Source organism: Oncorhynchus gorbuscha, linkage group LG26 (genome assembly GCF_021184085.1).
Source record: "Oncorhynchus gorbuscha isolate QuinsamMale2020 ecotype Even-year linkage group LG26, OgorEven_v1.0, whole genome shotgun sequence".
Classification (NCBI taxonomy): Eukaryota; Metazoa; Chordata; class Actinopteri; order Salmoniformes; family Salmonidae; genus Oncorhynchus; species Oncorhynchus gorbuscha.
The window spans coordinates 41,006,657-41,029,672 of record NC_060198.1 but is presented as its reverse complement, the minus strand read 5'-3'; the positions used below and the strand labels follow the sequence as shown (position 1 = coordinate 41,029,672).

Below are 23,016 nucleotides of genomic sequence, written 5' to 3'. Positions count from 1 at the left end.
ACTGCAAACTCTCCTTCCAGACCCACATCAAACATCTCCAATCGAAAATCAAATCAAGAGTCGGCTTTCTATTCCGCAACAAAGCCTCCTTCACTCACGCTGCCAAGCTTACCCTAGTAAAACTGACTATCCTACCGATCCTCGACTTCGGCGATGTCATCTACAAAATGGCTTCCAACACTCTACTCAGCAAACTGGATGCAGTCTATCACAGTGCCATCCGTTTTGTCACTAAAGCACCTTATACCACCCACCACTGCGACTTGTATGCTCTAGTCGGCTGGCCCTCACTACATATTCGTCGCCAGACCCACTGGCTCCAGGTCATCTACAAGTCCATGCTAGGTAAAGCTCCGCCTTATCTCAGTTCACTGGTCACGATGGCAACACCCATCCGTAGCACGCGCTCCAGCAGGTGTATCTCACTGATCATCCCTAAAGCCAACACATCATTTGGCCGCCTTTCGTTCCAGTACTCTGCTGCCTGTGACTGGAACGAATTGCAAAATCGCTGAAGTTGGAGACTTTTATCTCCCTCCCCAACTTCAAACATCAGCTATCCGAGCAGCTAACCGATCGCTGCAGCTGTACATAGTCTATAGGAAAATAGCCCACCCATTTTCACCTACCTCATTCCCATACTGTTTTTTATACTGTTTTTATTTATTTATTTTTCTGCTCTTTTGCACACCAATATCTCTACCTGTACATGACCATCTGATCATTTATCACTCCAGTGTTAATCTGCAAAACTGTATTATTCGCCTACCTCCTCATGCCTTTTGCACACATTGTATATAGACTGCCCATTTTTTTCTACTGTGTTATTGACTTGTTAATTGTTTATTCCATGTGTAACTCTGTGTTGTCTGTTCACACTGCTATGCTTTATCTTGGCCAGGTCGCAGTTGCAAATGAGAACTTGTTCTCAACTAGCCTACCTGGTTAAATAAAGGTGAAATAAAAATAAAAATAAACACACAATCCATCTTTTGTCTTGTCCATTCCCCCTCTGGACACACACAATCCATGTCCCAAGACTTAAAAATCCTTCTTTAACCTGTCTCCTCCCTTTCATCTACACATTTGAAGTGCATCATGGCTTTCACCTGGATAGTCTGTCATGTTTTGTATACCTCCAAACATTTACTTATGTAAATACATAAGAAAAAATTGAGACATTTTTTAATAAATTGAATACCTGATTTCCCACCAAAATGTCTGAACAATATCTGATTTGATTAAAAAATTCTAAATGTTTGGAGTATCTTCATTCATTGTCCAACTGTTATATATATATTTTTAACCTTTTAACAATTTCGCAGACCCTTGCTAACTTATGGGAATGTTAAATAGACATATGGAAGTCTAATGAACACTTAGGTATTGCGAACAAACGTTCCATGAACCGGAAGCCAAATGTTTTGTTCAGTTCTGATCTCCTGCATGGTGTTGATGAAGCTGCCTTCCAATGCCACATTTGATGTTGCATCCATACTGTATGTGTATTTTCTTACAGGTTTGTGTGATGGCAACAATATACATAATCCTAAATGTTTGTAGCAAAGATTGTTAAACTATATTAATATAATTATTTTTTAATGCAAAATGAGTGTGTCATAGGCCTACTAAGCAAAATCTCCATGACGAGTGAGAACTTCGAAATGGTAGATGTAGCTAGCTAGTATCCTGACAGAGTCAGTACAATTCAGACATGCACTATTAATAACTGACTGAGGCCCAATTAACTTGTTCAACTTTCAGTTCAAATGTTTATGAGAATACATACGTATTGTAAAGGGAGATTAATAATCAGGGTATGAATAACATATTTACTCTTTGGAGTGCACACATACATATGGGGTATGGTAGTAACGTTAGGTGCATGACGTACCGGTTTGGGTCAAGAACTGCAACGCTGCTGGGTTTTTTCACACCCAAAAGTTTCCTTTGTGTATCAAAAAGGGTCCACCACCCAAAGGACATCCAGCAAACTTGACACCTGTGGGAAGCATTCGCGCCGACATGGGCCAGTATTCCTTAGGAACGCTTGGAACACCTTGCCCCAACGGTGGGATGATGTACATTTTCTTTTGTGTAGGTCGCGCATTTTTTATATATTTTGTGATTAACAAATATAATGATATGTGCCTCAGTTGCATACATACACTGGGTGTATTTGCATACATCAATACATTTATATAAAAGGGTAGAAACAGGGCCGCAATCAAAAACTCATTTAAAATCAAAACGCATGGCTCTAGATCCCAACAATCAATGCATTTAAAAATCAAAACGCATGGCTCGAGATCCCACCGATCAATGCATTTAAAAATCAAAACGCATGGCTCTAGATCATACCGATCAGTGCATTTTAAATCAAAACACATGGCTCTAGATCATACCTATCAATGCATTTTAAATCAAAATGCATGGCTCGAGATCATACCGATCAATGCATTTCAAATCAAAACGCATGGCTCTAGATCCCACCGATCAATGCATTATTTACACTGTTGAGATCATACATAATATTGATAAAGTTCTCGGTCACCTTTCGCGGAGCAAAGATATTTTAGGGACCGGGGAGAAAACACAATAACAAAAATATGAAGGGAAAGATGTTCTGCCCAAATTACATCAGTTTGACCGGCTGTATGAGGTAAAGCTGTGAAAACAACCCAACGTGTTTCTGATAAGATTTCAGTTCGGTTTTGAAGCATTTTTTAATGTGGTTGAAATACTATCAGCTTTTATGAAGACAGCACCTCTACAGATGGTATTTGAGCATGACATTCTCTTAAGAATAAATCCTATTTCTCCACTCCTGTTCCAAATTTAACCCGAAATTGAATTTATGATTTTACTGCAAGAAATGCTTAATTCTGCAGGAGTTATTATTAAGGCTATGTGAGAGGTTATAGACCTACAAATCAGTGCCCAGATTTCACAATTCCCTTGACATGCCATAGGCCTATTTGAAGTTCCGTCTTGTAACTGTCAAGTGTGTATAGCGCCTCACAATCACACACAACACTGCTATCATCCTCTTTTACCACTTCACCAAATCGTTTCCAAACATGACTTTTCTGGCGCTCCCTTCTCTTTGCTTTCAACTCTCCGTCGGAACTTCTCTTATTGAATTAAAACCTGAACGATGTCCTTTTTGCCTCCGTGGATTGATAACTTTTTCTGCCTGTTCCTGCCTGTTCCCAAAAGTATTACTTGGCGATTGGCTGTGTGGGCTATTTGGCGTGCCTACAGTTAAGCCCTGCAGATTAGGTTTATGCACTAATACCAGATAGCCGAAAATAATGAAAGATGTACCTCAATGCAGCCTTTATAAATTGCACAATAATTACACATTTATGGATTTTTTAAGGTATTATTTCTCTTTATTCAACCAGCCTGCCACCTACCACACAATATTTAATGACTAAACCCATCCACCCCGCAGATATAACCGCGGGGACTGCGGGTTATGAGTAAACCCAGGCATCACTAATTAGTACATCTCTGACTCCAAGCTCTAGCTATAACAAATCTAAGGGTATCAGAGCAAGGCCAAGTTGTGTAGAATGAAAATATGTCACAAACATTTGTACAACTTATTTACTCCCCCTAACCAAGGGGGCAAGTGACTATCAATGTACCCAGAGCAGCAAGTCCCTGAGAATCAGGATAGAACACCAATGACAGATTTGAACCTGATCCCACAGAGAACCCACTGTAGAGGTCTCTTTTTGTTGATCTTAGTTGAATAGATCTGGAGGCTTATCATAACAGTCCCTGACAAGGTGGTGGCAGCCATCTTGATTTAATCTCCTATTAGGATAAATCCATCCTCATTAGTCTGAAAACAACCCCTTCTCCACAGTCACATGGTGGTTGTGTCCTGGAGGGGTCCACTCATGTAGCCCCCAACCGAATGCCCAACTGTCTGGTAGGGGGCAGAGCCTTGACCTGAGCAGCCTGTGACAGGCGAGACTGACAGGCCGCGGAACAGGAGGTCCATGGAGGGCAGCAAGGGCTTGAGCAGACTGACAGGGCAGAAGGCAGAGCCTCCATGGGGAGTGAAATTCACCTTGTTGGGGTCAGGGCAGGATACCTGGAGGAGAGGCTCTCTCTGACAGGGAGACCTGGGGTTGAGGGACAGAAAGAGATGATTAGCCCAAATAATTTCTAATTACACAAAGTCGGTGTGTTTCAATACTCACATAGCCTCTTCACACACTACGCGTACTCGCTCACAGCCTTCAGGGGGCTCCCTCTGGAAGGAGTAGGTCTTGTTGGGACGAGGGGAGGAGGGCTGCAACAGGGAGGGGTCCAGAACAACTGGAGAGGGGCACACTGTCTCACAGTCCACAGGGTCTACACAGAGCAGGAAAAAAATGATTTAAAAAAAGGTCCACTACGGTATTTAAATCATTCAAGTCTAACAAACCATCCATTTACTCACCTGGCTCTCCCATTGGGCAGGGAGACTGAGATGGGGAGAGTAGAGCTAGGTTCAGGGAACAGGGAGACTCAGATGGAGAGAGCAAAGCAGGGTCGAACGAGGCAGGGGAGGGTTCACTCTGGGTACCACTGCTGCACCTCTGGGCAGGAACTGGGGCTCTGTGGCCATCTGGGACATCCAGGATCTAACAGGGGAACATGGAGAGGGTACGGTGAGGCTATGGGACACTGGCCATTGGAGAGAAGTAAGAGCTAATTGGCTGTCACTAGAGGGATCCAGTGGATCCATAGAGGGTTGAGATCATGGATCTAAGCCAGCCGGTACCCAAGGAGATAGGCTGTATTTAAACATGCTCACCTTGTGCTGGTCCTCAGGTGTCTCTGACACAAAGACCCCCTCCAGCTCCAGGTTCAGACCTTCCACACTGCGTCGCAGCCGAGGGGCCAACCTGCTCAGGGGCCCTGTCTGGGGGGGGGGGGGGGGGGGTCACCAAGGTCACATTAAAATGGAACACAGGAGTGTGTATGGTCTGATTTGATCTGTTCCACACAAAGGGGCTTGAGTGTGAGGGTATGTACCAAAGGCCATGTAGCTACGCGTATGAGTGTATTCCTGTCAATGTGCATTCCTGTCATAGCGTGGCGATGGTGCAACCAGGCAGCTTGATGACACCAGCTCCTAAGAAAAGCAGTGCTGTTTTTCAGGCCCTGTTGCTAACGTCTCTCTACTCTGCCTGAGAAACTCAGGAGGCCAACCATCAGTGTTCTGTGTCAGTGAACACTCTGAACACCTCCTGGGTCTCACTGTCTGCATACATGATCTTACGTTACAGTCATCCAGGGGACATTCAAAATCAAAAATAACATTTTAAATTTAAGTAAACAAGTTGCAGTATAAATAATGACGGGCTCAGAGTACAGATCAAATCCACAGTATTATGGGGAGGGCTGTATAGGACGTACCTGTGTAGCGCCTGGCACATGGCCTCCAGGTAGGGGTGTGGGGACGCTCATATCCCCCAGAGGGAGGGGCATGTCGGGAGCGCTTCTGCAGCTGGTGCTTGAGCTTAACCACCTGAGGCCAAGTCATAGAGGGAAAAGGACTTAGAAGAGACGCTCGTCTTTCAGAGGAAAGAATGAGGGGAGGACTAATTCAACAGGGAGAGAGGGGTGTGACTGGCCGAGTCTCTGCAGACAACAGGAGAGTAAAAATAGTCCCATCTCTGAGATTTACTGGTGTATTGTGAGAATGATGTTTGATTGACAAGCTCCTGGTTTAAGGACCTTTTTTAGTAAACATTTACATTCAAAGAAAGTACTCACATCCCTCAAGTGTTCAGCGCTGCCCCATGATGCTGAGCGTTTGTGTCCACCAACACTTCTTCTTCCCCGAGTCTCCTCTGCCCAGGAGCTGGGAGTCTATGGAAGGAGCAGGGTTGTTATAGTAACCAGCCACATTGCTTATACAACTCTGCACACAACACACACTTTCTGAAAAACTAAACTGACTTGAAAATAGTTTTTTGCTGTGGAAACTTTGCAGATCGGATTGGAGTCAGACAGCATTATGTTTTTGTCGATCATTTAACGACAACTGGTAACTTTATCTACGAGTTCTAAGATTGACCTTTCAGTAGAACATTACAGAGCAGTGAACCCGTTTTGCTCTTCTCTCACTGTACAATTGACACCTATGGAAGTGAAACATCACCCGAGCTACATGATTTGACTAGAGTACAGAAGTGGTGCCCTACAGCTGCCAGGCACACCTGCCAGCTACACAGCTGTGCAGAGGCAGACAGGCAGGCGAAGAGTAAACTACTGTTGCTGACAACACCCCCTACAAATGAGTAAAACAAAAACCACAGCAATGCAAATACACAAGTGACACATGTCAGCTACAGCAAAATAAAGACTACAACAGCACAGACACAGTTTAACATTAGTACACAAAACATGTAGACCGACAGCTGCATTCACACAGAATAGGAGACCACCACCGAGTTTGGGTAATCAACATGGTGACATCCTGTGCTGTCCCTCCTTCATTCATCACAACTGAGCTCCATGTCTTCACATGCAAGAGGAGGAGGAAGAATAGAGGACAGTGGAGAGTTCCTACCGACATAGGCCCCACTCCTCTAATGCCCACGAGCCCTGGGGTGAGCGTTGCTGGCAGACGGGAGGATGTGGGTGTGTGGCGATCTATCTGCTGAGTTGCCCTCCCTCGTCTCCACACTCCAGCTTCACACACAGCCTGGACAGGATCCTCTTGTTGATGGCCAATTTCACCTCAATATCAATTTGTTTTTTCCTGTTCTGCCTCCCCTAACTTAGCTATTTTCTCTGGGCCTCCTCTCCTCCAAATGCAGGTTCCTCTCCAGGTCACGTTTCCCCAAAATGCAGTCTTCTCTCTGGGTCTAGTCTCCTAGAGCTCTCAGTCATCTCAGAGTTCCACACTGATGTCATGACGCACAGTAGTGTAACAGAGTCGGTCCCACCCTATAAATGACAAAAAACCTTGACGCCATCTTCCGCCCAAAATGGTGGAGCAGTGGTCAGACATTGTGGCTAAATGTGTCATGGAGGGACAGTCAGTTACCCAACCCTGTCAGTGTAGTGTTACTGCTCCCCCCCGCCCCTTTGCACTAAACATGACCGGAGAGATCACGGGACACAGGGCTATAAAAAGATCCAGTCAAAAGGTGATGGAATGTTCTGGGTGTCTTACGCTTTGAATGCCAGTTCAGCCTCGTGTTTTATTTGATGTAGATTTACTTTTAAATATTACAAAGGGGTTTTGAACCGGTTACTACAAATTGTTTAGATTGGGTATCTCTTTAGTTTGTGTGTTTGTGGCAGATGAACTCCCCAAATCCACAAGAAGCTGGTTGTATGGGAAAATGTGACAGTTTCATTACTGCAGAAAGGAAATAATGGCAGACAATAGGAGACAGTTATATCATCTTAAATAAAGCAGGGGGGGGGGGGGCTGTATAATGAGGTCGAGAGGGGTCTGTTCTGTACAATAGAGGGCAGGGGGGTTGTTCAGTATAAACTGTGTCAAGATTGAGGGCACCGTGGTGGAGTGTGGTTAGGTTAGCACAGGCTTTGTGCACCAGATGGGGGGGGTGGATACAGTGCAGGGGGGGGGTGGGGTAGGGTGAGGTTGAAGAGACAGAGGATGAAGAGAACAAAACAACTATATCCAGTTGGCTGCCTTCCACTGCTCCTCAGCTTCATAATGGAACTGCTAGACACCTGCAGCACCAGCCTCAGATAGCCTCACTTGGTCTTTATATTACAGAATAGGAGAACAGTGTTCATAACACACATTTTCATAGACTAGAAGTCTGGCCATTATAAGCAACAACGGTGACAAATTGAATGGGGAGCTACAAATGGTTGTGTTTTTTACCCCCTTTTCTCCCGGTATCCAATTGTTAGTAGTTACTATCTTGTCTCATCGCTACAACTCCTGTATGCGCTCGGCAGAGACGAAGGTCGAAAGCCATGCGTCGTCCGAAACACAACCCAACCAAGCCGCACTGCTACTTATCAAAGCGCACATCCAACCCGGAAGCCAGCCGCACCAATGTGTCAGAGGAAACACTGTGCACCTGGCAACCTGGTTAGTGTGCACTGCACCCGGCCCACCACAAGAGTCGCTAGTGCACGATGAGACAAGGATATCCCTACCGGCCAAACCCTCCCTAACCCGGACGATGCTAGGCCAATTGTGCATCGCCCCACGGACCTCCCAGTCGCGGCCGGCTGCGACAGAGCCTGGGCGAGAACCCAGAGTCTCTAGTGGCACAGCTAGCACTGCGATGCAGTGCCCTAGACCACAAAAGCCATTTGTAGGGTGATTTGTAGGAGGCCCTACAAATGGCTTTTAAGCAATATCAATACATGCTTGACAATAGTATATTCCTCTCGGTTTCAGATCTATATGAGTTAATGGCTGTTAATGTTAAATTCACATTTGGGCTGTGACTGAGTCCGGTGAGTTTACCTGTGTGGCCTTGTCATTGACACAGGTGACTCCTTGGCTCTCTGCCTCCTTGGGCCACCGGCCCTGCAGATATGGTCCAACAATTGTATCCAGAGACAGGGTGCGACGAATGGTCGGCTTTGGGGGGCGAGACTTGCTCCTGTCGCCTGAAGGAAACAGCCAAAAGACATCACATTTACTGATATGAAATGTTTCTGCTTTATACTGTGTGTGTGAGATGAGGTCAATATTTGTAACAGAAGACCGATGCTAATCTTGTATGGAGGGCTGTTTTGTGTGACGGTGCCCGTTTGACAGCATATTGGTTTGACAAACTCAATGCTCAGCCTACCGGTGCAACATAGTTGGAACAAATAGTCACATCATAAAAGGAGGCTCAAAACTACTTTAGCACCAGCAGGAGTTCATAAAATGGCCTCCCCCGGCCCCCACCTCCCCTCGTAGGGCTCGGTGAGCTCGTAGTACAAGTAGGTGTGTATTGGCAGCTCTTTGTAAGTCATCTCTGGCAGGTGTGAGCCAAGCCACTGAGCCTACAGCAAAGCCCTCCAAAGATATGTTGCACAAGACTGGCAAAGATTCTACTCCTGAAACCTATTCCCCAACTCATACCACTTCCCTCCACCCCACTTCCCAGGGCAGACAGGATGTAGAAATAAACACCACAGAACAAGCACTCGAGTTACTGGTGCATCATTACAGTGTACTGTTGAAACACACTGTGGAATTACAGGCCACAAAACAATGGTCCCTTAAAACCTCTATTGACATTGGCACATGAGAGGGTACAGAGGTTGGTAGTGTAATTCAATTACACTCTTAAAACACCTTCAGAGAGTTCAGGATCAATTAGAGCTGGGGCAATAAAAATATTAACACTGACCATTTATCAAGGCCATTTCACTGATTAAAATAATCACGATATGTAGCGTATACTAAAGCTGTGTGATGTTTGATAGTTGTCACCAAAACTGACACGTTAAATAGAAAATGTGCTTACTCTGGCTCTACCAAACAGCTCAAAGATACAGTGTGTGTAGAGTGGTCTACACGATGAGATTAAAATGGATAAGAGCGAGAATATTTGTATTTGTCAAAACGGCAGTCAAGCATCAATCATGTCACCAGAACAATACCCTCTATCTATTGGAATGGAGCATCAAGATCACCATGCACTTTCGTCACCCTGTGAAGTTGATAACTAATTTCATCTGTAGCCTAATAAACTGCATGGTTTCTCCCAGTAATAATGAGAGGACCACACACACCATATCATCTCGACTCCAAGTTCACTTCAATATGATGGTTATTCAGTGGAGGCTGGTGGGAGGAGCTATAGGAGGATGGGCTCATTGTAAAGGCTGTAACGGAATTAATGGAGTCATACATGTGGTTTCCTTATATTTGATGTGTTCGATACTGTTCCATTTATACCATTCCAGTCTTTGCAATGAGCCCCTCCTATAGCACCTCCCACCAGCCTCCACTGCAGTTATTATATCAATATTTGCTAATAAAGGCATTTCCACTAGTAATTCTCACATAATACATTTTACTGACACAAAAAGATCCCACCATTTCAAACAAACAAATAAACTGTCGGCATTTATAAAATTGTACCGAAACTACTTGTAGTGACTTATTTTTTATATGGTACCACTTTAGTCGCATTAATACTCTGGATGGAAACGTGGTTAATCAAATCGCATTAGTCACATGAGCCGAATACAACAGGTGTAGACCTCACAGTGAAATGCTTACTTACAAGTCCATAATCAACAATGCAGTTAAAAAAAATATGAATAATAAATAAAAGTAACAAGTAATTAAAGAGCAGCAGTAAAATAACAATAGCGAGACGATATACAAGGGGGTACAGGTACAGAGTCAATTTCCGGGTGTGCCAGTTAGTCAAGGTCATATGGACATGTAGGTATAGTTAATAAAGTGACTTTGCATAGATGATAACAACAGAGAGTAGCAGTGGCGTAAGGGGGGGGGGTGCAAATAGTCTGGGTAGCCAATTGATTAGATGTTCAGCAGTCTCATGGCTTGGGGGTTTAAGCTGTTTAGAAGCCTCATGGACCAAGACTTGCCGCTCCGGTACCGCTTACCGTGCGGTAGCAGAGAGAACAGGCTATGACTAGGCTGGCTGGAGTCTTCCTCTGACACCGCCTGGTATAGAGGTCCTGGATGGCAGGAAGCTTGGCCCCGGTGATGTACTGGGCCGTTCGCACTACTACTAGTGCCTTGCGGTCGGAGGCCGAGCAGTTGCCATACCAGGCAGTGATGCAACCAGGATGCTCTCGATGGTGCAGCTGTAGAACCTTTTGAGGATCTGAGGACCCATGTCTCCTGAGGTGGAATAGATCTTGCTGTGCCCTCTTCACAACGGTCTTGGTGTGCTTGGACCATGTTAGCTTGTTAGTGATGTGGACAGCAAGGAACTTGAAGCTCTCAACATGCTCCACTGCAGCCCCGTTGATGAGAACGGGGGGCGTGCTCGGTCCTCTTTTTCCTGTAGTCCACAATCATCTCCTTTGTCTTTACCACGTTGAGAGGTTGTTGTCCTGGCATCACACAGCCAGGTCTCTGACCTCCTCCCTATAGGCTGTCTCGTCATTGTCAGTGATCAGGCCTACCATTGTTGTGTCATCGGCAAATGTAATGGTGGTGTTGGAGTCGTGCCTGGTCATGCAGTCATGAGTGAACAGGGAGTACAGGAGTGGACTGAGCACACACCCCTGAGGGGACCCTGTGCTGAGGATCAGCGTGGCGGATGTGTTGTTACCTACCCTTACCACCTAGTGGTGGCCCGTCAGGAAGTCCAGGATCCAGTTGCAAAAGGAGGTGTTTAGTCCCAGGGTACTTAGCTTATTGATGAGCTTTGAGGGCACTACGATATTGAACGCTGAGCTGTAGTCAATGAATAGCATTCTCACAAAGGTGTTCCTTTTACTGAGAACTCTTTATGATGCCATTCCAATCATTTGTGATGTAATTTTTTAAAAGCATGGATGTAACTGACAGAACTATTTATGATGTTCCAGTTATGTGATGTAATAATGAATTGGAAAAAACATTACATTTTCAAATTAAGTAGCACATTTCTGTTTTTATAACACTTCATTTTATAGGGTCCTACAGAGACCCACACCATAGAAAAATTGAGGCCAGAGGCTACTGCACGAAAAATAGACCCATGTAGCTAAGCAGTAAGATACTATAAATCAAATTTCAAATCAAATTTATTTATATAGCCCTTCGTACATCAGCTGATATCTCAAAGTGCTGAACAGAAACCCAGCCTAAAACCCCAAACAGCAAGCAATGCAGGTGTAGAAGCACTATAACAGTTCATCATTACAGATAGCCCACATACCCGTTAGACTAGTGATAGACAGCAATACAAATGCAAACTCTAGCGACATTCCCACCATAGTGTAATATTTGGCAAGTGACATTATTTGGCACCAAAATTATAATTTTTATTTACCAGTCTTGGAATCTTTGCAGCGCGGTTGTGCTTTGTTGTGAAGCTGGAATGGGACAGTGGCTCGAAGTGGTTGTAAACAAGGGGTGCCCCCACGAGCCGCTTCACTTCTGAACGACATCCCCCGCCCCCCGCGTGCAAAATGAAGGGGCCGAAAACACTTCGACTTCAACAGGCAACCGTATCAAAGATCAATCAGTAGTTTTAGCTACCTCTTCTTCAGTTTAAATTAGCCACTATTTCAATATTTATGATAAGTATCTAACATGGTTAGCTTCTTGCTAGCAGCCAGCCTTCTTTTGTGATGACCATGATTTCCTCCAACTTTTCTCTCGAACTAAAATAAATACATTAAAATATTAGCCCTGCATTCAGTTCACAATAAAACTATTAAATGCCCAACCTGATCATCCACCGTTGGCTATTATAACTTTACTTTATGTAAACTATCAGGCTACACAGTTGACAAAATATTGCCAAATCTTGTCTGAAACTGACAACAGCTCAACTAGCTAAATTCTCGTGTCCAATTTACTTACAAGTAGGCGAGGCGAATGACACATCCTTGATCTGGTTGGGTACTGAAAGATACGACTTCCCTTTTATTGGTCAAAAACGCTATCTATCTATTAAGGGTCTGCCCTCGAAAGTCATAATGTTCCCTCCTAGTTGATTAAATCTCAAACCAGCAGTGTACACCAGGCCCCCCCCCCCCCCACTCCTATGCCTTTGCCCCCACAATACATTCGCACACATTCCTCTTTAATGTTCGAACATTATGGATTAAACTCCTTATCAACACGGATTTAAAAAATATAAAAGCAACATGCAACAATTTCAAAGATTTTAATTTGTTCATTCATATAAGGAAATCAGTCAATTGAAACAAATTAATTAGGCCCTAATCTATTGATTTCGCATGACTGGGAATACAGATATGCATTTGTTGTTCACAGATACCTTTAAAAAAAAGGGGGGTGTGGATCAGAAAACCTGTCAATATCTGGTGTGACCATTTCCCTCACACAGAGTGACACATCTCCGTCACATATAATTGATCAGGCCTGTTACCCTACTCCTCTTCAATGGCTGTGGATAAGTTTATGGATATTGGCTGGAACTGGAACACACGGCTGTATATGTCGATCCAGAGCATACCAAACATGCTCAATGGGTGACATGTCTGGTGAGTATGCAGGCCATGCAAGAACTGAGACAGTTTCAGCTTCCAGCTTGCAGATCCTTGCGACATAGGGCCATGCATTATCATGATGAAGTATGAGGTGGTGGCAGCAGATGAACGGCACAACAATGGGCCTCAGGATCTCATCACAGTATCTCTGTGCGTTCAAATTGTCATTGATAAAATGCAAATGTGTTCGTTGTCCTGAGCTTATGCCTTCCCATACCATAACCCCACCATGGGGTACTCTGTTCACAACAAAGACATCAGCAAACCGTTCACCCACACAACACCATACACGCCGTCTGCACGGTACAGTTGAAACTGGGATTCATCCATAAAGAGCACACTTCTCCAGTGTGCCAGTGGCCATGAAAGTGAGCATTTATCCATTGAAGTCGGTTACGAAACCGAACTGCAGTCAGGTCAAGACCCTAGTGTGGACGACGAGCACGCAGATGAACTTCCAGAGATGGTTTCTGACAGTTTGAGCAAAAATTCTTCGGTTGGGCAAATCCAGTTTCATCAACTGTCCAGTTGGTTGGTCTAAGATGAGTCCGCAGGTGAAGAAGTCAAATGTGGAGGTCCTGGGTTGGTGTGGTTACACGTAGTCTGTGGTTGTGAAGCCTGGTTGGACATACTGCTAAATTCTCTAAGACCACGTCGAGGTGGATAATAGTAAAGTTAACATTAAATTATCTGGCACAGTTCTGGTGGACATTCCTGCAGTACGCATGGCAACTGCACGCTCCCTCAAAACTGGAGACATCTGTGGCATTGCATTGTGCGACAAAACTGCACATTTTAGAATGTCATTTTATTGTCCCCAGCACAAGGTGCACCTGTATAATGATCATGTTGTTTAATAAGCTTCTTGATAATCATCCACCTGACAGGTGTGGCATATCTTGGAAAATTAGAAATTCACTAACAGGGACGTAAACACATTTGTGCACAACATTTGAGAGAAGCTTTTTGTGCATATGGAAAATGGCTGGGATCTTTAATTTCAGCTAATGAAACATGGGACCGACACTTTACATGTTGCGTCTATACTTTTGTTTAGTATATCATTTATCAAGACATTGTCAATATTGGATCAACTTGAGTGTTACAAAGGCCAATATACAAGCCAGGATGTTGAGTTCTGTTCAGATCTTGCAACTTGCCCATAGATCTACCAAATGATGTTAGCTGATGCTGCTGAAGTAAGACATTGAAAATCAGAGCTCTTATCATATATTCTGAAACAATATGATGCAACAGACCTGCGTTGGAGAAGAAAACAAATCAAATGGCCAGTAACGCTTCAGTGATCTGCTCCAAGGGGCCTCTTATACAGTTCAAACTACCCGGGTTGAGGTTAAAATTATTATTGATTTATTAAATCGCACCCACCAATATGGAACCTCAGCTAACATAGTATGTCACTGGAAGACAGCATTTTAACCATATAATTAGGAATTAGAATAGTATTTAATAGGATCTCTATGACTAATGACAGACTCAATTTATGAATACATACTGTAACTAGGCAAATATCCAGACGAGATCATGATGAATTGGTTTAAACTAGCATGGACCTTTTCAAAGACTTTAGTAACAACATTGGTTTTAATGTTTGCAAGACAACTCTACAAGAGAATGACATCATTAATTACGGTGTGAGCATGTATATTATTATTTATTATCAGGGATGTCACTGTCAAATCCATAGAAAGGGATCTCTGCTTATTCCTCTCTGGTCTCACCCAGCTTTGGGTTGTGGCCCCCCACTGGACTGAGATGGTACAGGAAGTAATCTAGCATGTACATTCTGACTGGCTCAACGTAATGGAAGGATACAGATGAATTGGAGCAACAGTCTGGACCCTGACAGAGGGAGAAAGAAAGGAAAAAAAACAGATGAGCAGGAAGCTCAATGGCACTGAAGGGAGGTCATTTGATATGTGTTCTACTGAGAGTGAAGACCTACTTACCACTTTGGAAGGGTAATAGTTGTACTGGTGGAACCATTTGGGCAGTATATCTTCGGTACAGAGAAGTCTACCCAGCCACAGGGGGTGGAAGGTTTCCCTGTGTTGGTGGTCTCTAGAGTCCCCTGCCGGGACTCCCAGCTTCTGGAGGCAGAAGCCCAGTAGTAGGTCCTCTGCAGAGGTGGACTGGGTGCAGGTTCCATGGTGCAGGGCCCTGACGTAGCGTCTCACAGACTCGCGGCTCAGTACATAGCCAGCACCACCACTCATGTAGCCTTGATGGACAAAGCGGCGAAAACGTCTGCCCAGATACACAGGCTTGTCTGGGCTGAACCGAGACAGGAGCAGACGCAAGTTTTCCACAATTACATAGGTGTCATCATCAGCTTTGAGGAACCAGTCAGCCTTGTCTAGGTAACTGGAAATGGAGGGAAAGAGGAGGGTCAAAGACAGAGTTTGTCTCCTTCACCAGCACATACAAATAGTGCTTTCATAACACATTCCTCACCCCTTGACCTTTCTTACATTTTGTTGTGTTACAGCCTGAATTTAAACTGGATTAACCCCATAAAGTCAAAGTGGAATTATTTTTTAGAAATCTATGACAAGACTTCATAATGGCTGTCTAGCAATGATCAACAAAACTCAAAGATCTTTAAAAAGAATAAATGTATAAATATTGTACCATCCAGGTGTACAAAGTTCTTAGAGACTTACCCAGAAACACTCACAGCTGTAATCACTGCCAAATATGATTCTAACATGTATTGACTCCGGTGTGTGAATACTCATGTAAACGAGATAATGTTTTTAGAAATGCTTGCAAATTTATAGGACATTGTATGTAGATGGGTGACCAAAAAAAGTGCATCTTTACATAGGTCACCTGACTGACAGTCTGTCATCAGCCCATCCATCCACATTGCACTACATACATTTGGTAAGTATTCAGACCCCTTCACTTTTTCTTACATTCCAGTCTTATTCTAAAATTGATAAAATTCTTTATTTTCTAAATCAATCTACACACAATACTCCATCACAAAACAAAAACAGTTTTTTATACATTCTTGCAAATGTCCAAAATAGAAACTGTAATATTACATTTGCATAAGTATTCAGACCCTTTGTTGAAGCACCTTTGGCAGCAATTACAGCCTCGAGTCTTATTGGGTATGATGCTACAAGCTTGGCACACATGTATTTGGTGAGTATCTCACATTCCTCTCTGCAGATCCTCTCAAGTTCTGTCAGGTTGGATGAGGAGCTTCGCTGCACAGCTATATTCATGTTCGATCAGGTTAAAGCCCGGGATCTGGCTGGGCCACTTAAGAACATTGAGACTTGTCCCGAAGCCACTCCTGCATTGCCTTAGCTGCGTGCTCAGGGTCTTTGTCCTGTTGGAAGGTGAACCTTCATCCCAGTCTGAGGTCCTGAGCGCTCTGGAGCAGGTTTTCATCAAGGATATCTCTGTACTTTGCTCCATTCATCTTTCCTTTCCCTCGATAATGCCTAGTCTCCCTGTCCCTGCCACTGAAAAAAATCCCCACAACATGATGCTTCCATCAGACGTGACGCTTGGCATTCAGGACAAAGAGTTCAATCTTGATTTCATCAGACCAGGGAATCTTATTTCTCATGGTCCGAGAGTCCTTTAGGTGTCTTTTGGCAAACTTCAACGGGCTGTCATGTGTCTTTTACTGAGGAGTGGCTTCCGTCTGGCCACTACCATAAATAACTGATTGTTGGAGTGCTGCAGAGATGGTTGTCCTTCTGGAAGATTCTCCCATCTCCACAGAGGAACTCTGGAGCTCTGTCAGAGTGACCATCGGGTTCTTGGTCACCCCCGATTGCTCAGTTTGGCCAGGCGGCTAGCTCTAGTGAGAGTCTTGGTGGTTACAAACTTCTTCAATTTAATAAAGATGGAGGCCACTGTGTTCTTGAGGAACTTCAATGCTGCAGAAATGTTGTGACCCTTTCCCAGATCTGTGCCTCGACACAATCCTATCTCAGAGCTCTTCGGACAATTCCTACAAGCTCATAGCTTGGTTTTGCTCTGACATGCACTGTCAACTGTGGGACCTTATATAGACAGGTGTGTGCCTTTCCAAATCATGTCCAATCAATTTAATTTACCACAGGTGGACTCCAATCAAGTTGAAGAAACATCTCAAGGATAATCAATGGGAACAGAATAGACCTGAGCTCAATTTCAAGTCTCATAGCAAAGGGTCTGAATACTTATGTAAATAAGGTGTTTCAGTTTAAGGTATTTGCAAACATTTCTATAAACCTGTTTTCACTTTGTCATTATAGGATATTGTGTGTATATTTAATTTGATAAATTTTAGAATACATCTGTAACAGAACAAAATGTGGAAAAATTGAAGGGGTCTGAATACTTTCCAAATGCACTGTAGATCTCCTATATCACATGGATTCTAGACCACCAGAACCATGTCCTCCATCAATGTGAGAGAGATTCGGAGAACATACTGGTGTTGTGGGAGCATTACCCGTCATGCAGTAAGTTGAAAGCGGCCATGGTCTTATTGTACAGGTTGGCCCGTCCCTCCTCTGTTGCCAGAGCCAGCACGGTCCCAGGGAACAGGAGGTCCGGCTTAGAGCTCATGAAGAGCAGTGTGTCACAGCGAGGCCCCCAGGTGTTCACTATGTGTTTAGCTCTGATCCACAGAGTCTGGGGTGAGGTCAACACCCAGCAGAGCAGTCGACCCGAAGAGCGGGTGGGGGAGGGGGGCAAAGGTGAGAGGACTGAGGCATTAGTGGCAACAGCAGAGTGGTGCACTGAGAGAGAGAGAGAGAGAGAGAGAGAGAGAGAGAGAGAGAGAGAGAGAGAGAGAGAGAGAGAGAGAGAGAGAGAGAGAGGATCATGTGGCTGAGTGTATTGGAGATATTCAGAGAGGTGTAAAAAAAATACTGTAGCTCCAATTTACCTGAAGGAAGCTCACCCAAGAGGCTGCTGGTCCGTGAGGACAAGGGCACTGTCTCCTGAGAGATCTGATATGCTTTGTAGTAAGCAATGGCCATGAAACAGAGACAGAACCCCAACACAAAGCCAGCACAGAACATAAAATCCAAGAGCCTGGAAGGCTTTGAAGGGGACTTCGACATAATCATCTGCACAAGACAAAATCATATTGTAAAAGTAATGTCTAGGTTGACAAAAAAGTGCATTCGCAGACTAAGTCAATTAAAAACCAATCTGGTTTATAATAAGTTGCAACAAGGAGACACATCCAGCACAGAAAATGTCTAACAGACATCTTGGAGACTGGCCCTTATATACTAATCAGACAGCACCAAATGTTATTGTCATAAACGTGGACCTTCAATTGTGTAGGCAAAACTAAACGTCCCTCGTCTGTCAAGAATGTTGAATACAATTACTGGAACGTACTCTGATGATTGTCCTGGGTGTTGGTCGTTCAGCTAGTCAGAATATGACAGAATATCCACAGGAAAGTATTAAACAGACTTCAAAACATGGCTCTGTGTGTGGCAATCAAGATGTGTTTGCTCATGGCTGAACACACAAGATGGAAGTACATGCACACATAATACAAGGTGTTTACATGGTTTTGTGCCAAGTGCTAGAAATGTCTACTTCAGTACCGGTGCGCTAAAAAGCTGGGTAAACAATACTTTCCAATGGATATTTTCTCTCAAATTTCCAACAGCTGAAGGACCAACTGCACAGACAACCAATAGAGTAAGTTCAAATGTAACTTTATTCAACATTCTGGCTTGTAAGGAACATTACCACAATTCTGCAGTGCTTTGCTTCAGACTATATACCAAGAATTGGTATAAAAGTCTGATTTATTCAACTATGGAAACACCAGCCCAAGAAGCTTGTGGTTTGTCAAAACAGAAGGCAGTGACTTGGTCAGCTGCTACAGAGTCACAGTGTCATAAATACAATACTACAGTGAATAATACGTGTGTCCTTGTACATCGTCTGGCATCACCCACTATCAACAGATAGGAGATTAATCCAGAACATAAGTCTAGTGACCATCAACCCACACCTTGAGTGTCACAAACACTGGACGTCATGTGTGTTACAGAAAGGGAAAATAGAATTATGCTAAGCAGTGTTAATCACTCTAAACTAAAATGTGAATTTAGTGATCTAAATGTCCCATTACCAACATGCATAGACCTACAAATCAATCATAAATCTTACATTTGGTTTTTACAAAGTTCTATCAAACATACCAACCCTCTGCCTTCCAGAAACAGAACAATGACCTGATGTGACGGTTAATTGGACACCACCCCTGCAGACGCACTGCCCACCAATTGATTGATTTGGGGACACAGTAAATGGACCACTAGATGGTGCCATGGAGCACCTTGGACACAATCCTGGGCCCAGTTTATCAAAAATTATCAATCTGGATTTCACCTTTCGTACAGGATTAAATGCATAGAAATATATTGAATAGAAAGGTATCCACATTCAAGACAATGATTTGTCCATTCTACTTCTGTGCATTTAATCACATCCTGCAGGTGTGCAGCACAATGTACTGAAATCAGTTACTTTTTTCCTGGTCCAATAGCTTACTAACATACTTGTCTCAACTAATCAAGGGCTGCTTAAATGGAATCCTTTTGTTAGTAGAAAATCAACATGAGTATTACAGATGTATACTGTTGAAACCAGTGGAGTAGTTCAGGGTAAACATACTTTAATAACATTTACGCCCCTTGCAGAGAAAAAATTACTCACTGAAAAGGGATTGACATAACAAAAATAAGGCAGTTTATTGCAACTAATAGCATTGGTCATTGAACAAAAATAACCAAATATGCATGTGTAAAAATAACAGAACACTTGATTTATAAAATCAGATTCATCAACAAAATATAAAAAGCAAAGTGACAACAAAACTGTTGATAGACAGACGTAACCAATTGCTGCACACATGAACACATACTGAAACAGTAATGTCTGATTACTCAAACAGGTCAGTGATCTGGAGATTCAGGCCATCCAAAACCCAGTACAATGGAGGAACAATGCCAATATCATTCAGACACATGCATCAAATACACATCTAGCCACTATGTTAGCAACACTCAACCTGCAGCCACTCACAAATACCTAAGAATAGCTGATGTTTTTGTTAGAATTCAGTTCATCCTTCTCCTCCAAGTGTTCTGACTTAATCGCAAATGCATCATTCCAGTTTGTCTGTCATTTTGACAGGCAGGCAAGAGGATAGTATAGGCTGAGGCAGGGCTGGGACAGACTGACACACAGACAGTACAATGACCAGATGTGTCAGGTGCAGAGAAAGACTTGGATAAGGAGATCTAGAGGAGGAGAATTTAAATAGATAAATAAATATGCTTTTGGATAGTTTTGTATCTTTGAATTACGCTAGTTAGATGAGTCCAAAAGGCATTAAATACAGGCCAACATTTTGACATAGGAATTCACACACACAACAGTGAAAGAGCAGGATGGACAGTGTGAGGATATGAGAGAGGGTGTGGGTGAGGAGGGAGGGTGTGGGTGAGGAGGGAGGGTGTGGGTGAGGAGGGGCACAGACGAACTAGGATCCTTTTAGTTTCATTATAACTTTAATTTAATCCACACAAAAATCCAGAAATATTGAAGAGCTTTTCCCCCTCTAATCTTTGCAGATATGAAGCAGTGGGTTGAGTGGAGTTGGTTGGAGAAGGGTTTGGTTGAAAAAGGGTTTTGTTGGTAACTGTGTTAATAGTGACAGTAGGTAGGTAGATGTTCATGATCTATTGAGTGTCTCCAGGTTCAGGCAGGCGGTTGGGGTTGGTTGGTTGTTGGCTTTGCGCTGGGCAGACATAGCTCTGTTGGCATGGCGCCCCCTAGCTGGGGGAGAGTGCAGGGCTGGGTTCCATGCTGATGTTGACCAGACACTCACTGGACTTGAGGCTGGACATGGACTTGCAGCTGGGGAGAGAGGCCAGAGAGCCACAGAGACCCAGCATAGAAGGGGTGTAGTCTTTTCCTACAGAGGAGAGAATAGACAAAACACAATAAAACTCTGTCCCTAAAGCACACGTTGGCTACCAGCATAACTTAAACACCCACATAAAATACACCATAGACACTGTTCAAACATGCCTTTGTATGTGCGCTTGTGAGGACATGTGGATGCATTCTTCTAAGTGGGTTTCTGTTTCTGTGTGGTCTTGTGTTGATGCATGTATGACAGTGGGTGACTCGGTTCACATATTTCTGCAGCATCAGTATGCATTGCTGTGTGTCTACAAATGTGTTTGTATAATGTACATTTATCTGTTGAGCACCGACCTGTATCTCCGTTCTGTTGCCCATCGGTCTTCTGGGAATCAGAGTTCAGACTGACGTCAGCTGAGAGCTGCTCCAAACTGTGGAAGCTTCTCCTGAAGGGATGAGTGACATCATGAAATACTGTTACAATAACATCTGTGTAGAAATCGCTTCGACATTTCCTGTTTGCTAAAATTATAATAGTTAGCCTAATTTTAGTTTATGTGACAAAACAAGTAAGTGTAGTGTAGAGAATCATTGTACCATCCAAACCGCTGTGAAATATATTTTACATAACCAAAACACGCTGTTTGAAGATGCTGTACAAAACCGAAAGTAAAAGATGCAAAAATTAAACTTAAGAACGGGAAGCATATAAATACCACACATTGAACAGATATACACTTCCTTTCAATGAAAATGACATGTCTATATCACCCATTTCTATGTGAATTTGTTTGAGTCGCACAAAAAGTTACATATTGCAGCTTTAAATGTACAGTATCACAAAATCACACATATACACACACTCATTCAGTAGATATACCTGCGGAAGAGCTTGACGTCCCCCTGGTTGTTGTAGCCTCGTATGGAGGGCCACTGGTTGACCAGAGGGATGGACAGATCCTTAGTCAGGTGGGAGGAATCACAGGGGATGAGGGCAGTGCTGGAAGGAACACGCTTGTGATTAACTCTTAACACCATCTGATATGTGATGTACTGCATGTGTGTGTCTGTTTATGATGTTTTATGTGTCTCCATCATGTATAGCAGTGTGTGTGCATTTGTATACTGCTCTCACAGTTGTGCCTGCAGCTCCAGTACGATGGACTCCAGCTCCTTCTTCTCCTGCAGGCTCTGGACTCTGAGCTCCTCCAGCCTGACACTCAGCTTCTTGTTCTCCGTCTCCACGTTCTTCAGCTGGGACTCCCGCAGACGCACCAGCTCCTCCAGGTAGCCCTGCATCACAGACACAGACCCAGACGCAGACACACAGTTAGAAGATAGGACTGGAGTGCACACAGATAGACTGTGTTCTGCATACCCCAAAAGTACATAATTATTACTCTATATACAGTGCCTTCGGAAAGTATTCAGACCCCTTGACTTTTTCCACATTTTGTTACGTTACAGCCTTATTCTAAAATGGTTCAAATCAAATAAATTCCTCATCAATCTACACACAATACACCATAATGACACATTTTAGAAAATGTAGGCAATCTTAAAAACTGGAATACCTTATTTACATAAATATTCAGACCCTTTACTATGAAACTCGAAATTGAGCTCAGATGCATGCTGTTTCCATTGATCATCCTTGAGATGTTTCTACAACTTGATTGGTTTCCACCTGTCGTAAATTCAATTGATTGGACATGATTTGGAAAGGCTCACACCTGTCTACATAAAGGTCCCACAGTTGACGTTGCAGAGCAAAAACCAATCCATGAGGTCGAAGGAATTGTCCGTAGAGCTCAGAGACAGGACTGTGTCGAGGCACAGATCTGGGAAAGTGTACCAAAACATGTCTGCAGCATTAAAGGCCCCCAAAACACAGTGGCTTCCATCATTCTTAAATTGAAGAAG

The 23,016-nt window shown here is 43.6% G+C and overlaps 3 protein-coding genes and 1 pseudogene across 6 annotated transcripts; 1 reads left to right on the top strand and 3 right to left on the bottom strand.

Moving 5' to 3' along the window:
• The window catches only part of LOC124015125, a 413,427-nt pseudogene that overhangs the window by 385,283 nt on the left and 5,128 nt on the right, over nucleotides 1-23,016 (top strand).
• Nucleotides 4,501-12,501, bottom strand: LOC124015122 (protein FAM117A-like). The gene is made up of 6 exons (XM_046330077.1): nucleotides 11,967-12,501; nucleotides 8,474-8,619; nucleotides 5,782-5,877; nucleotides 5,422-5,533; nucleotides 4,817-4,924; nucleotides 4,501-4,643 (listed from the first exon to the last, which is right to left on the bottom strand). Exons 1-5 carry the CDS (start codon nucleotides 12,082-12,084, stop codon nucleotides 4,830-4,832), a joined length of 567 nt encoding a protein of 188 aa, XP_046186033.1. The 5' UTR covers nucleotides 12,085-12,501; the 3' UTR covers nucleotides 4,501-4,643; nucleotides 4,817-4,829.
• Nucleotides 14,191-19,746, bottom strand: LOC124015118 (glycoprotein-N-acetylgalactosamine 3-beta-galactosyltransferase 1-like). Of its 4 annotated transcripts, none has more exons than XM_046330071.1 (5): nucleotides 19,330-19,746; nucleotides 18,077-18,260; nucleotides 17,639-17,927; nucleotides 15,126-15,540; nucleotides 14,191-15,018 (listed from the first exon to the last, which is right to left on the bottom strand). In XM_046330071.1, the coding sequence occupies exons 2-5, from the start codon at nucleotides 18,258-18,260 to the stop codon at nucleotides 14,878-14,880; spliced, it is 1,029 nt and encodes a 342-aa protein (XP_046186027.1). In that variant the 5' UTR covers nucleotides 19,330-19,746; the 3' UTR covers nucleotides 14,191-14,877. The 4 variants fall into 4 exon arrangements, with proteins under 4 accessions (XP_046186027.1, XP_046186026.1, XP_046186024.1 ...); XM_046330070.1 differs by having other exon boundaries at nucleotides 19,362-19,746; XM_046330068.1 differs by having other exon boundaries at nucleotides 19,366-19,746.
• Nucleotides 19,889-22,421, bottom strand: LOC124015123 (RUN domain-containing protein 3A-like). Its single transcript, XM_046330078.1, has 4 exons — nucleotides 22,229-22,421; nucleotides 21,974-22,093; nucleotides 21,448-21,539; nucleotides 19,889-21,142 (listed from the first exon to the last, which is right to left on the bottom strand). The coding sequence occupies exons 1-4, from the start codon at nucleotides 22,390-22,392 to the stop codon at nucleotides 21,000-21,002; spliced, it is 519 nt and encodes a 172-aa protein (XP_046186034.1). The 5' UTR covers nucleotides 22,393-22,421; the 3' UTR covers nucleotides 19,889-20,999.

Bases quoted from the DNA above. Each gene is read 5' to 3' on its own strand.
- LOC124015122 (XM_046330077.1), bottom strand. From the start codon at position 12,084: ATGTCGTTCAGAAGTGAAGCGGCTCGTGGGGGCACCCCTTGTTTACAA. The intron at 5,878-8,473 runs GTAAACTCACCG...CTCCTTCCATAG, and splicing joins TCAATGACAAGGCCACACAG to ACTCCCAGCTCCTGGGCAGA. The intron at 4,925-5,421 runs GTACGTCCTATA...CCCCCCCCCCAG, and splicing joins ATGTGCCAGGCGCTACACAG to ACAGGGCCCCTGAGCAGGTT.
- LOC124015118 (XM_046330068.1), bottom strand. From the start codon at position 19,605: ATGTGGATACCTTTCTATTCAATATATTTCTATGCATTTAATCCTGTA. The intron at 18,261-19,365 runs GTTGGTATGTTT...TGTCTTGTGCAG, and splicing joins CTGTTTCTGGAAGGCAGAGG to ATGATTATGTCGAAGTCCCC. The intron at 17,928-18,076 runs GTAAATTGGAGC...TCTCTCTCTCAG, and splicing joins CTTGGGTGAGCTTCCTTCAG to TGCACCACTCTGCTGTTGCC.
- LOC124015123 (XM_046330078.1), bottom strand. From the start codon at position 22,392: ATGCAGGGCTACCTGGAGGAGCTGGTGCGTCTGCGGGAGTCCCAGCTG. The intron at 22,094-22,228 runs GTGAGAGCAGTA...TGTTCCTTCCAG, and splicing joins CTGGAGCTGCAGGCACAACT to CACTGCCCTCATCCCCTGTG. The intron at 21,540-21,973 runs GTATATCTACTG...TCATCCCTTCAG, and splicing joins GACGTCAAGCTCTTCCGCAG to GAGAAGCTTCCACAGTTTGG.